General features: G+C 33.6%; 2 protein-coding genes across 3 annotated transcripts in view; one reads left to right on the forward strand and one right to left on the reverse strand.

Annotated features, from left to right (window-relative positions):
- LOC100182959 (anoctamin-7) overlaps positions 1-1502 on the forward strand; it is a 12513-nt gene extending 11011 nt beyond the window's left edge. The window contains exon 21 of one of the 2 annotated variants that reach the window (XM_018812904.2): positions 149-1502. In XM_018812904.2, the coding sequence (XP_018668449.1) occupies positions 149-613 (465 nt within the window). In that variant the 3' untranslated portion in view covers positions 614-1502. The remainder of the gene's footprint in view (positions 1-148) is intronic. The other variant, XM_018812906.2, reaches the window with a different exon arrangement.
- Positions 1393-12757, reverse strand: LOC100180609 (WD repeat-containing protein 49-like). Its single transcript, XM_018812902.2, has 22 exons — positions 12465-12757; positions 11991-12085; positions 11687-11807; positions 11235-11419; positions 10735-10864; positions 10159-10298; positions 9728-9867; positions 8598-8765; positions 8061-8209; positions 7742-7854; positions 7059-7179; positions 6514-6655; positions 6264-6358; positions 5604-5778; positions 5115-5282; positions 4777-5007; positions 4303-4429; positions 3893-4097; positions 3639-3813; positions 3001-3231; positions 2665-2786; positions 1393-2337 (listed from the first exon to the last, which is right to left on the reverse strand). Exons 1-22 carry the CDS (start codon positions 12609-12611, stop codon positions 2137-2139), a joined length of 3381 nt encoding a protein of 1126 aa, XP_018668447.1. The 5' UTR covers positions 12612-12757; the 3' UTR covers positions 1393-2136.
- Between the last annotated feature and the right edge of the window lie 145 nt (positions 12758-12902).

The raw sequence follows: 12902 nt of genomic DNA on the forward strand, positions 1-12902 counted from the left end.
AATTACCCACAAAGTAACATACATGGTAACCTCGTAAGCTGGCACAAGGTGTTAAACCCGTGTGATAACGACTGTCGTTTTCCGGCAACGCGAGGATAACTTAAGATTCATTCATTCATTCACATAACTTGCCCAATATATGTTTCAGGAAGTCATGAAGTTATACAACAGACGTGTTTCACAAGATCCACATGATGCAGATGCAGACACTCGTTACCAAAGAATATACAAGGCTGCCAATAAACTTTCACAACTCCCCTTTGCTAAACCAACTCTTGATACTCTACAGGAGGAAGAAAACTCTGAAAAAATAGAACCAGTTACAACAAATGTTGATAAAAAAATCATAAATACCAACCTAGAAAAAAAATTAATTGATACAGATACAACAACAGATACTGAAACGTCTTCTGCCATGGTAACAGCTCCAGGCTCTCAAAATTATCCATCACAACCATTAGAGTCCTCCGAGAAGCCAGCATCCCCACTACGACCTCTGCCTCCAAGATTAAACCAATCACCAAACACTTCAGATGATGATAATTCTAGATCGAACAGAAGGCAACGAAACCTTGCTACAAGGAGAAGCAAGGTTAAAAGGGATCAGGTGTAATGTTTCCTGTGTTTCCAATTATAAGTGCTGTATTGCTATATTTGTTTACAATTATAAGTGGCGTATTTTCCAACAATTTTAGTGTAATATATAACAGGTGTAATGTTTTCTAGCGAACTGCGCTTGGATCACAGACTTAATATTATGGTAATTATTTTTAAATTTTGCATAAAGTATATACATCGTGTTGTGAAACGATAACAGCCAGCCAACTGGCGTAACATGTATGTTCAAATAACATTAGGTGAAATTTGGATAACTATAATATTAAACTCTCTCAGCCGCTACAGTTTCCTGTATCGACAATTATCAAGTGCTGTATTTCCCAACAGTGTCAGTATAATATATACCAGTGTATGGTTTTTATATTGACAACTATTAAATGCTGTATTTCCAAAGAAATTATACTCCAATATATTACAGGTGTAATATTCCTACATTGATTATTGTTAAGTGCTGTATTTTCTGAACTATTATTGTGTATTATATTACATTTTTCAATTTACACAGTTTTAAATATACTTTAATTGAATAAACTGTAATGTTCACAATGTATTCTAGGGTACTCATAACCCAGCACTGTATAAATAGTGAACTGTATTAAACACAATTTATTTTGCGATTTGTGCTTTAACAACCAGTTTAACCGTGAATATATATATACATATATATATATACACGTCTTGCTACCCTTTTTGTTAGTTCCACTGTAATTGTATTGTACTGTTAGTGTGTTTATTATGTTGCACAAAGATTTTAACTGTAGAACACACAGATTATTCAGAATTTAGTATTTTTTATTGCCAAGTTTTGGTTTCTCATAAGTAAGAAACTGTTTATTAAATGTAAACTTTTCTGGAATAAACAAAAAAACTGTGTGTAGCAGGGGCATCAATGAGTTTTTGTCAAATATAGTTCAATTCTCTTATGATATGGTATTAAATCAAAGACATTTAATCTCTGTAACAGATGTAAAATATTTTGTATATTTCGTCTCTTACAGACATTTTAAGTGTCTCGCATACATTTTTTTTGTTTGCTGGGTAGATTTGATTCCCACTTAAATAAAAAAAACAGTGTATAGTTGTTTGGTTTAAGAGACAAACTGATAAAAACAATGCAAGCCATCAAATACTTAGACATGACAGGGTAACAGCAATACTCCAATTCAGTGATTTACAAAAACAAACAGGTATTATGCTAGCCCAACAATGTTGTTGGTCTAAATCCTAGGACCCATTGCAAACTGCAGGATCTCACCCACATAGAATAGTCCACCAATGTGGGCTGCATGTAAAATGAATTGATTATACAAATATTAAAATGCAACAATATTAATTAACACTGTATCATATGGTCGCTTTACTATTAAAAATAATACCATTTTAAAGAACATAGCATCTTGCGATTCCATTACAGAAAAAAATGTGTAATCTCATATCATACAGTCATACACCATTTTGTTACTTTCAATGAAAACAGAATTGTAAAATTTTAAAACTTTTCAAATATAATATGGCTTGTCACGCAGCTGAAGTGTCAACTGGCTGGTTCATATTGTTAGAACTCCTATGCCTTATATAGCTTGGATGACGACTATGTTGGCTCGAACCAACTCGACTTCCAACTTTTGACCCAACCCCTGTGGTGCCACCCGGTGTTGAAGTTTGTGTGACGTTTGAGCCACTGGTGACGAACGACTTAAGGATACTGACTGGTTTCGTCTGGATGGGTATTAGATGTGGGTAATTTCTTTTACTACATAGATAGAGGCCTAATTTGCAAACAACTTTATTAGTAAATATTCCAACCCAGTTTGTTAGTAAACTTATTGATGAATGAATGGATGAATACAAAGTATTTACCCTGTTATCCTTGTAACCTATTACTTTGAACAACCATTTAGTAACCACTGGGTTAAGGCAATTGTGGTTAAGTGTTTTGCCCAAGGACATACACCCACAATAATAGCAACGACAAGCTTTAAATCCATTAACTCTGGGTTCAAGGCAGTCGCGCTAACCACTTTGCCAAGGCGACGGACAACTTACTTTGCGGAATACATCTCTTGCAGTATGCTTCAACTTCTGCGCATGCTCAGTGCGGATTTGGGCTTCAAAATCCAGCAATTCTTTTGGAAATAAAGTCCGTTCATCAAATGCTGCTTTCAAACCTGTATTTAAGCAGAATAAACAATAACAATACCATACAACGTACATATTACTCTTTTTCCCACATATTAATATTTTATTCAGTAAAATTTTGTATAAAGTGTATGAACACATAGTTGCATTCATTTACTAAATAAAAATAAATTTCACAGTTCTAACTTTAGATCATACACACAAAACAAAACTGTCACAAATACATCAAACTATGCTTCTCACTTTGTCTTGCTTCCCTGATCCCAAGTTGCTTCTCACTATCCACCTCCTGCTCTTCTGATCTTCCCGTCTTCTTCTTCCCCTTCGCCGACTTTTCACCGAAATATTTGTGAGGATGGAGCATGAAGTCCGGCTTCCTCATCACCGGCATCGAGTCCAGATCCCGGTACCCCAGGATCCCGTACGGACCAACAGCCGACTCTTCAATGTAATCCTTGAACCCAGGAACAGTTCCTAAAAAAAAATTTTAAATAATTATTACAGTATAAGTTAAACAGTTCCTACAATAAATATTTAAAAAATTAATATTGTCGTATCACTCATACATGCAAATTTTCAAGTTTTTAAAACCAGCAATTGCCTATGAATAATTGAAAACATTTAATAAAGAAAATGAAAACATTTAGTTTATTTATTCTTGCGTGGTTTGGCAACGACAGTTCTGTTTCATACACCTCATGCTCGCATACGAGTTATCACATATGTAATTTTCTGTGTGATAACTTTTATTTTTTATTTCTATGTTATGTTAATATTTATTTGTCTGTTATATTCTTTTTTTATATTTATGTTATATTAGGCGTAGTTGGTACAGAAATCTCACATTAACATAACATATGGCAGTGTGTCTTTTAACCCACCCGGCTGTTTCCTTTCCCGTTTATTCAACCTGCCTTCCTGGTAAGCTTTACCCAGCACTGTGTTGCCCCAAGTGTTGGCACGGAAATCGGGGTCGTAGCTGTGAGATGACACCACACGCATGTCAGGTGCCGTACTCGCTCGTGACTCCAACTCCAACTCACTCATGTCAAACTCCTGTGGAAATAATTAAATAAATATAACTTCCTAAACATTTTGCTAATATTGTTAGAACTAGCATGTTAGCCCAACCTACTTTAAACAATGACTCATCAGGTTGAGTTTTTGCCTCGTCATCTTCTTCTTCCTCGGCCAACGTGGGATCAAACGCGCTTAACGTCCAGTGGTTTTCTTGACCAAACTCTCCGATACGGTTACCATGGAAATCCCACAATGCAACGCTGCAATCTGATGATGACGTGATGATCAGAAGTCGATCGTTCCGTGAACAAATTGTAATGCTGGAGAATTTAAATTCTTGTTTTTATTATAAATATGCTGCAGAATTATTATAAACTAAATTCTTGGTTTTCTTTTTTGGCATTTCAACTTTCATCACAGAAGTGATAACTCAACATAAAAAAACATAAACAAATAAACTATTTTAGAATTTTTTAAAATTATTTATCACAAAAATACATCAAAACTAATATAACTGAAATAAACCTTGTAATGCAGTCAGAATGTGCTTGCCAACTTGCTAGGGTAGGTGGAGGGGAATAAACTGTCTCTGTTGGTTCTTGAAGTAAATATTCCTCTATATTCCAAACCTTCATTGCACCATCACTGTCAGCTGGTAATATAGAATATTTCAAATATTGGCCACGTTGTGTTTTATTTGCATATATAGTAAGGTAAGGGAGAATGAGACACACTTTTATTCTCTTTTTTATTCTATTTTTGTCTCATTTGGTAGTGTTGTATGTGCATATTTGCATACATAGTAGGGTAGAGAAAGATGAGACACCTTTTCATTCTACTTTCTCGTCCCATTTGGTAGTAAACAAGGAACATTCAAAGAATTGTAAAACTATATCCTTAGGACTCCCATAGACCGTTGTTAATTGTTAAAAACACGGTTAGGATACTTAAATTGCCAATTCCATTTAACATACATGTTAAATAAAACAAAAATCCAACCTGTGATAAGATATTTGTCTTCAGGATCCGTGTTTGCTATGACGTTACCGGCGTGATGGTGGGCAACAAATTCCGATAATAAACTCCCCTTGTTTACCCCCCAAAACCTCACCCAACCACCACCACCACACGATACCAAGTCTGCCCCCGTGTGGCTGTTTCCCCGCACTGCCATCCGGTGTTTGAGAAAAACGAGACGAGAAATGACGAAACTAAATTCCAACTCACTTGCTGTAAAAACATTTTTGAAGTTTAAATTTTAAAAAGTTAGAATGTCCTTTGTTAAAATGAAATTATCCTTTTATAATCTGGCAATAACTGTGTGCTTCTATTCCCACCTTGACTGTCAGTGGTCATAGGTCGTAGAGAAGAAGTTTCGTCCAAGGTAGAAGTAGACGCAGTTGTCATTGGACGACGACCAAGTTTTTGTCGCGATCTCTGCTGTAATTTCTTACTAACTCCTTCAGAGTTGGCGTTCCATATAACTATTTCTCCATCATAACTGCCTGTGGTATATTTATATTTATTATAATTTGATAATTTTTTGTAATCGGATTGCTGCAGAGAATTCAATTATGCTTTTAATGTAAAATCATTCAAAAATTTGTTTATATACACCTTTCATTAGATTTTCTCGCCAAATTTGGTAGTTAACAAAGAACATTCAAAGAATAATAAATCCACATCCTCACAAGTCACGACCACCATAGACCGTTGTTAATTGTTTAAAACACAATCAGGATCTTTAGATATTATGTGCTAAAGGTGTCCTCACCCCCCACCCTACTATATACATATAACTAATTGTCATGTATTTAAAACAACACCTGTAGCCAGCATGGATGGTGGGTTATACGCAGCAGTTAATATATCATCCTGGTGTTCTTTTCCTCCTTTCCAATCGGCGGGATGAACATAAAACTGGGTGAGAGCTCCTTGACGGAACACAGTGATAAACGGCTCCCATCCAATTGTTGCAATAGATCGCTTTAACATCACAATCTGCCAAACATCGAGGTTACATATATTCAGTGTAAATAACATATTAGTGGCTCATCTGGTATAAAAAAGTAATGTATTTCCAACGTTTCGTCTGCCATATGATGAGACTTCATCAGGGAATGAAACGCAACAGTAACAAGCAAGCGAAAAGCAGGAAGGGGGGAAAAGTTAATTTAGCGTAATAAGCGAGAAAGTGTAAAGAGGAGATAGTGGGAGGGCAAAAACGCACTCAACAGTCAAGGTTACATAGTTTACATAAATAAAAAAAGATAAACTATTTTTACACAAAAATATTTGTTTAGTAGATTTGTTGCTGTACTTGGTTGTTTTAAAATTTAAATGTAATTTAATAAATCTATATATACACATACTTAAAAAAATTATTTGTTAATTTCCGCGGTTACACTTTATAGTTTATAAATTGAAACAAATTTTAATTCCTTTGATTGCATTGAAGTATGGGGTTGGATTTTAGAATGTTTTACCTGAGCAATATCTGCAGGTTGGTCACGCCCTGCTGCTAAATTATGATGACAATGTCCGTTGAAATCCCAAACTTTAATCGTTCCGTCAGTGCTACCTGTAAATAAATAATCTACATCTCAAAACAGACAACTGTTGTTTTGTCGCTATATCCTATGTTTTTTTATAACTTTTAAACAGTTATATTTCAGATATATACCTAACGGTTATATTTAAACATATACTTTTTTATGTTTTACACAAGATTTTTACCTGTAAACAGCCTTGTTCTGCTGTGGTCAAGTTCTAGTGTTGTGATTTCAGCTTGACCATGACAGTTGGTAAACTGCTTTACCTTCTGCCCGTTGTCGATCATCCAAACTGTTACAGTACCGGCTTGACACGCACTGATTACCTATTAATATTTAACTGTAATCGCAAAAGAAAATGCATGTTTTTTTTTACTTTTCTTAACCTTTCAATTCATGCCTGTTTTTTCAATTTTGCAACCTTTTCTTTTGTTTTTGACAAATCCCTACTTAACCAAAACAACATTTGTATAAAATGGAAAAAATGGATTTTTTTTACCAGAAAGCTTCTTTATTTGTTAATATCTTATTTTAATAGGGTGGAGGAAAAAATGGGACACATTTTTATTCCATATTCTCGTCCCATTTGGTAGTAGGCAAAGATCATTCAAAGAGTTATAGAACCATGTCCTCACGAGTTCCATAGACCATATTGTATAAAACACGATCTGGATATTTGGATATTGTGTGCTAAAGGTGTCCCATCTTCCTCATTCTACTATACAATACCTGATTATAAAGTGAGTTATAGATGGCGCATGTAACTGGGCGTTCGTGGCTCATAACTCGATCCCGAATTTCAATTTTCATTTCCAATAATGTCAACAAGTAGTTGAAAGTCACAAATAACCTGTTTGTAGTTATGTTAGTATAACTTAAAATATGTGTGTTTGTAATTATTAAATATTCTGTGATAGTTCAATCCAACCAATACCTGACACATGGTATACATAAAATTTAAAATAACCAATAATTTTGAAAACAGGCTTGAAGTTAACTATCAATTTTGGTAAAAAACAATCCCAATACAAAAAGGGTTTTTTTAAATCAACCTGTATATTTTCATTGGATGTTTTGACCATGAATATTGTCCAAAAAAACTTATATACTCCCAGTATCCCCCCATATACCCATAGTATACATTAAGGTGGCCGTACATAGCATCCGGCATGCAAATTTGCTTGCGAAGTCAGATGCAAACCCATTACCGAGTTCCGCATGCGGCAGCAAAATCCGGACAAAACAGACAAAACGGACGAATTCCAAATACTGTATACAGCCACCTTTAGAGATGAGGGAAATTATAATTCACCCAACCAGGTAATTGGACCCGACACATGCCTTATATACATAAAAGGGTCATCGTGGTAGTACGTAAAGAATAACTTGATTTTATCTTATATAACTTTCACCTGTTTCTAACTTCATCAAAATATAGCCTTGTTTGAACCTCGGGACCTTTAGGAAACATCCCAGCCAACCTTTGTAGACAAATCTGTTGCTGAATGTCCCAGATTCTTAAAACCTGTTCAATAAATGTTATGATTAAAATATTAAAGAAAAATCCAAGAAAAATAATCACCCACAAAGTAACATACGTGGTAATTCGTAAGCTGGCATGGGGTGTATAAAACAGAACAGTATGAAGCAAGTTAAACAACACAGAATTGCATTAACAAAGTATTTATTATTCGAAGACCCCTAAGAACATAGTATATCATATCTTCTTACCTTATCTTTGGAGAAACTCATAAGTTGGGACTTGTTGACATTAACAATCACTTGTATGACAGCTGCCATGTGTCCCGTTAGGATTCCTACTGGTTTTGAGATCACATAAGGATTCCACAAACACACCTGGTGGTTGACACTACCAGTAGCTGAAAAGAAGCAAATACATAAACAAGTGTGTTGTGGAAGAAAACAAGAGTTATTACAATATTCTTTTAACTGTATAATTGGTCAAGGCTGTCAAATGTATAAAATACATGGGTATTGTATTTTGTATGGGTGAGATCCTTGAGACCTGGGATTTAGGCCAGATTTGACCTATTACCCCAAATACATATGTAATAACCAATATTGTAACAAAACCGTTTTTAAAAAACTATTTTTCTACAAAGTGCTATTGAAAAAAGAGTAAAAAATACTTTAGCTTTTTTTTCATATTTTAACTAAATACATTTGAAAAGCTTTTGGTCCAGAGTTTAATTATTTAACAAAAATGCAATTTGAAAAAAAAATTTTTATATCAAAGTAAAAACTTACCAATTAAATTCATTTGTTGATGGTAGTCAAAGCAATGAACACCGTGATAATATCTGAATGAAGTGGTTCGCATAATTGTGCTTGCTTTCTCCACAAAACCAATCACTACTGAGTTCTGTGTGCCAGTAGAACAACTTATGAAGCATTCCAGATGTTCAGCGTATTTTACTATGGTTGGGATAAAAATACTCTTTTGTAAGGCTGGGGTTAGCTTGTGACTAAGTGGAGCATATAGGCATAGGGACCTAACTTTTGAAAAGTCAAGGTAAGGTATCCATAAGTTTTAAAAAAATGTCGGCGAACACAGGAACCTTTTTTTCTGGTGACATTATTCGCTTTTATTTGAGAAATAGAATGATCATTGTACCATCACTATTGTGTAGTGTTAATTTTAAAACATGTATTTAATAAATTGTTCATGCCCTATCAGGGTACTCATGTGTACACTGATTTATTTTCAGGGTATATACGCACATCTTGCATACCTATGTTAGGTGCCTATGTGTACAGGCATTACACTTTTATAAATGCAGGGGGGTAGTGATAGGTAAATCCCTAATCCTGTGAAACTTATTTTGCATTATTGGTTGTAATGTTTGTTATTACTGCAGTGTAGAAAACTCAGAGTTGCGTAACCGGCAATTCTGTTTTTTTCTACGAGTACACACAATAAAAAGATGGAACTTACCAACTGTATCCAGCTGCTTAAAAGGATTTTAATTAATACAGTTTAATATATTAATTAATTTATACTAGTCAAGTATTTTTAACTTGCTTACATTATAATAATTCAGGATAACAAGAAAAATAAAAAGTAAAACAACATTCTTGATCAAGTAAATAGTTCTTCTGGTTAAAAACGGGTATTTTAATATAATAACTTTTCGCCTGTCATCCGCTACGACATTATCAATTATGACACAACAAACCAAACACATAAACTCAAACAAGTGCGGAAAATAAAAAGGCTGGCACAACAGAATATAATATGCTTTATATTATGAGATGGATGCAAAATTTGGTAAACTAAATCGGTCACTAAAATAAACTGGTAGTCTGATATAGAAAAATTTGCTGTCCTGATTAACAAACATTTCTAGAATTAGACAAAAATTTTATATTTTTTTTACCTTGTCTCACCCAGCCGACATGTGCAGAGTGATACACAACTCTGCAGTTGGTATGTTTTGAATTATCTCGAATCAAATCCTTCATTTTAACAGACACAGTTGTGTTGTTGTTCTGGTTGCCATCAGAACCTTGGGAAGGCCTGTAAGAGAATGTACTTGATAATAATTAAATATAAATTGCTTGCTTGACAGCTAGATGTAGCGACCATTCCTATTTTCTTCCAATTAAATGTAAATTTGTTTTTATCTGTAAGCTTATTTAATTGTCTTTGCTATATTTAATGATAAAATAAATAAATAAACATATACTTTTTTTATTTCTTAACTAAAAACACATTAGCGATCAAATTATTGAAAACAAAAAATCCGTTAAAAACTAAAAAAAGTTACTTGAGTAAAAGTGTTAAATAAACTTAATTTTCTCGACTTACCTATCAAACAAAGCAATCTGTGCTGAGGAGAAACACATGGCTGTCACTTTCCCACCAATGTCTCCAAACACCAAGATAGATTCATTTGAATCATCTGGGTTTGTCCAATAATCCATGCATAGTGGTGTGTGGGTGAGTTCCTGTTATCATGGGAAGCAGGTATTATCATAATATTCATAAAGTTATCATATGAAAATGTTTAAAAAGTTACATTTCAGCAGCGGATTTTTTATCTGGTATGAACAGGTAAAGACAAAAATATTAACCAGTTTGGGGGAAAACTATCTAGTTTTTAATGCTTTTACGCAAAAGTAAATTAATATTAAAATAAAAAATATTGCGGCATATTGCTTTAAAAAGACATAAGTTTATTTAAAGACCAAGGTATTACTTTAATGTACATATGTTTTAACTGTAAGCGTGATTTAACAACTGTTGTTTTGTGGCTATATCCTGTATTTTCGTTTAAAATATTTCTAAATCTTTGCTACCATAATTGAAGAGACACATAAAAGTTATTATTAATATTTTAGATCTATATGAAATAGGTCCAACTTAAGTTAGAAAACAATGTACCTGTAATTTGTATTGGCAGTTAAAATCCACTTTTGAGCTGAGATCATAAAATGCAATCTCTTTGCTTGTGAATGAAACGGCAATCTTGTTCACGTTTGGAAGAAGAACAAAGTCTGTTACCCACAAATCTCTGCCATAAAAATAACATTAAAATCAATATTTCTAGTTTTAGTACAAACCCATCATACTATTTTTTAGTCGGGCGAAGTGGTTAGCGCGTCTACCTCTAACCCAGAGGTAATAGGTTCAAGGCCCGTAGCTGCTACCATTGTGGCCGCATATATCCAATACCCATAATAGAATAATATACCAAATTAGGTCTAAATTCTAAAAATCTTGATGTGCTTGCATTGAATATTACCCTATAGAATCACATCTAAAACTTACTAAAAAAATTCATTAAAAAAACTAAAAAAAAATTTAGTTCATTTAAAAAAAACTGTTTGAAAATAGTTGTTTAGCCAATATCCCTATCCTCTACTTTACATTGGAAATCATACCTAGCTTTAATTGAGTCCCATGACAGTTTAATAGATCTTTGCATTTTGACATGTTGGTCCCAGAAGACAATACAGCCTTCCTTACTAATGCTTAGATATTTATTTGTTGCTTTCACAAGTTCAATACGTTGAATACAATCCTTGTGTGGGCTCACAATCATCTTTAACTCTTTCCATTGTGGGACCTGCGGGAGACATAATGTAAAAATCTTATAAAACATAACATTTTATTACATGTTAAAATGCTATAAATTGTTCACAACAGTCACATTACTTTAATTTTAACTTAGTTAAATATATATATATATATATAAACTCTTTGTTTGGTTAAAAACAGGACTATCAAACAACATACAAAGGCGCTAAATTAAAATAAAAATATTACAAACATACTAAATTTTAAGAAAAATACCAAATTGTTTGCATAAGGATAGAAATAGCATTTGTGTCACCTGGGTGGTTTTCACTTTTTCATCCTTCTCATAAAACTCAAGCAACATAAACTGAACGAACATGTCCCAGTCCACAGTTCCTTGCTTTGTGATATCAATCTTATCAAACAGCTCCATGTACCTAAAAACACAACAGAAAAGTCTTTGTGACTAAAAGCCATGAAAAAACAGCTTCTATTTATCATATACAGTGCAAGTATGTTTTTGAAAATATTAATAAATCTTGAATAGAACTTAGTTTAATATATCTTCGAAATGACCTACGCTATCTATAATTATCTTATTCGTTTTGTTAATCACTCACTCTTCCTTTGTTCCCTTCTTAATAATTTCCGACAATTCATCAGAAAATTGTTTACGATCAAGTCTTCGTGGAAATCCATTGTAATCAGAATCTGGCTAAAATTAACATAGGAATGAAATTTAATGAATAAATGTAACTTGCTTTATCCTCAAGTGGCCGAAAAACAACAGTGGTTATAACACGGGTGTTCTGTTTTATATACCTCATGCCAACTTACAGCGCGGGACAAATTACTGCAAAATAGTGGTGAAGTTCACAATAGAGCAAAGAGTTTTTTATAATTTTTAAATTTACCATATACTATGCAAGAGTTATAACACTCTAAATTCACCATATACAATGCAAAACTTTATGTTGAGAAAATAAATGCTTTAATTTAGAATGAATAAATGAATGTAACTTGCTTTATCCTCGCGTGAGAGAAAAATTGAAGCCTTTAAGAGCTATATGGAGTTAAAAAATAAAAAAAATCACCATAAATGCAACTTTTAATTCTTCCAGGTCTTTCACTGATAGTTTTGTTTCCAGTTTATCACCCGTTATACTCGTCAACTTGCTCACTTGACTGCGTGAGCTCGACGAACCAACTGACATCAACTTTCCGTTTTGAGCTGCTTTCATTGCGCTATTTCTGTTGCAATGCTGCAGGTATTAATATTGTTACCAATAGCGTCGATTAACTGATATTAACTTTGTAACGGCGTTCAAATATACAAACTTTGCAACCAGTTTATAAGCAATCGGTCATTTCACTCTGATGCAGTTTGTGTTATGAAAAGCAAGTGTTTCTATGGACGCCATTGAATTAGCTCTGCTGCCACCATACAATATTTAGGAAAACGTTTTCGGGGTAGAATTTATGAACATCTGATGTACAGATAAATATAAGGATATAATATTGTTATCACTACC

Source organism: Ciona intestinalis, chromosome 8 (genome assembly GCF_000224145.3).
Source record: "Ciona intestinalis chromosome 8, KH, whole genome shotgun sequence".
Classification (NCBI taxonomy): Eukaryota; Metazoa; Chordata; class Ascidiacea; order Phlebobranchia; family Cionidae; genus Ciona; species Ciona intestinalis.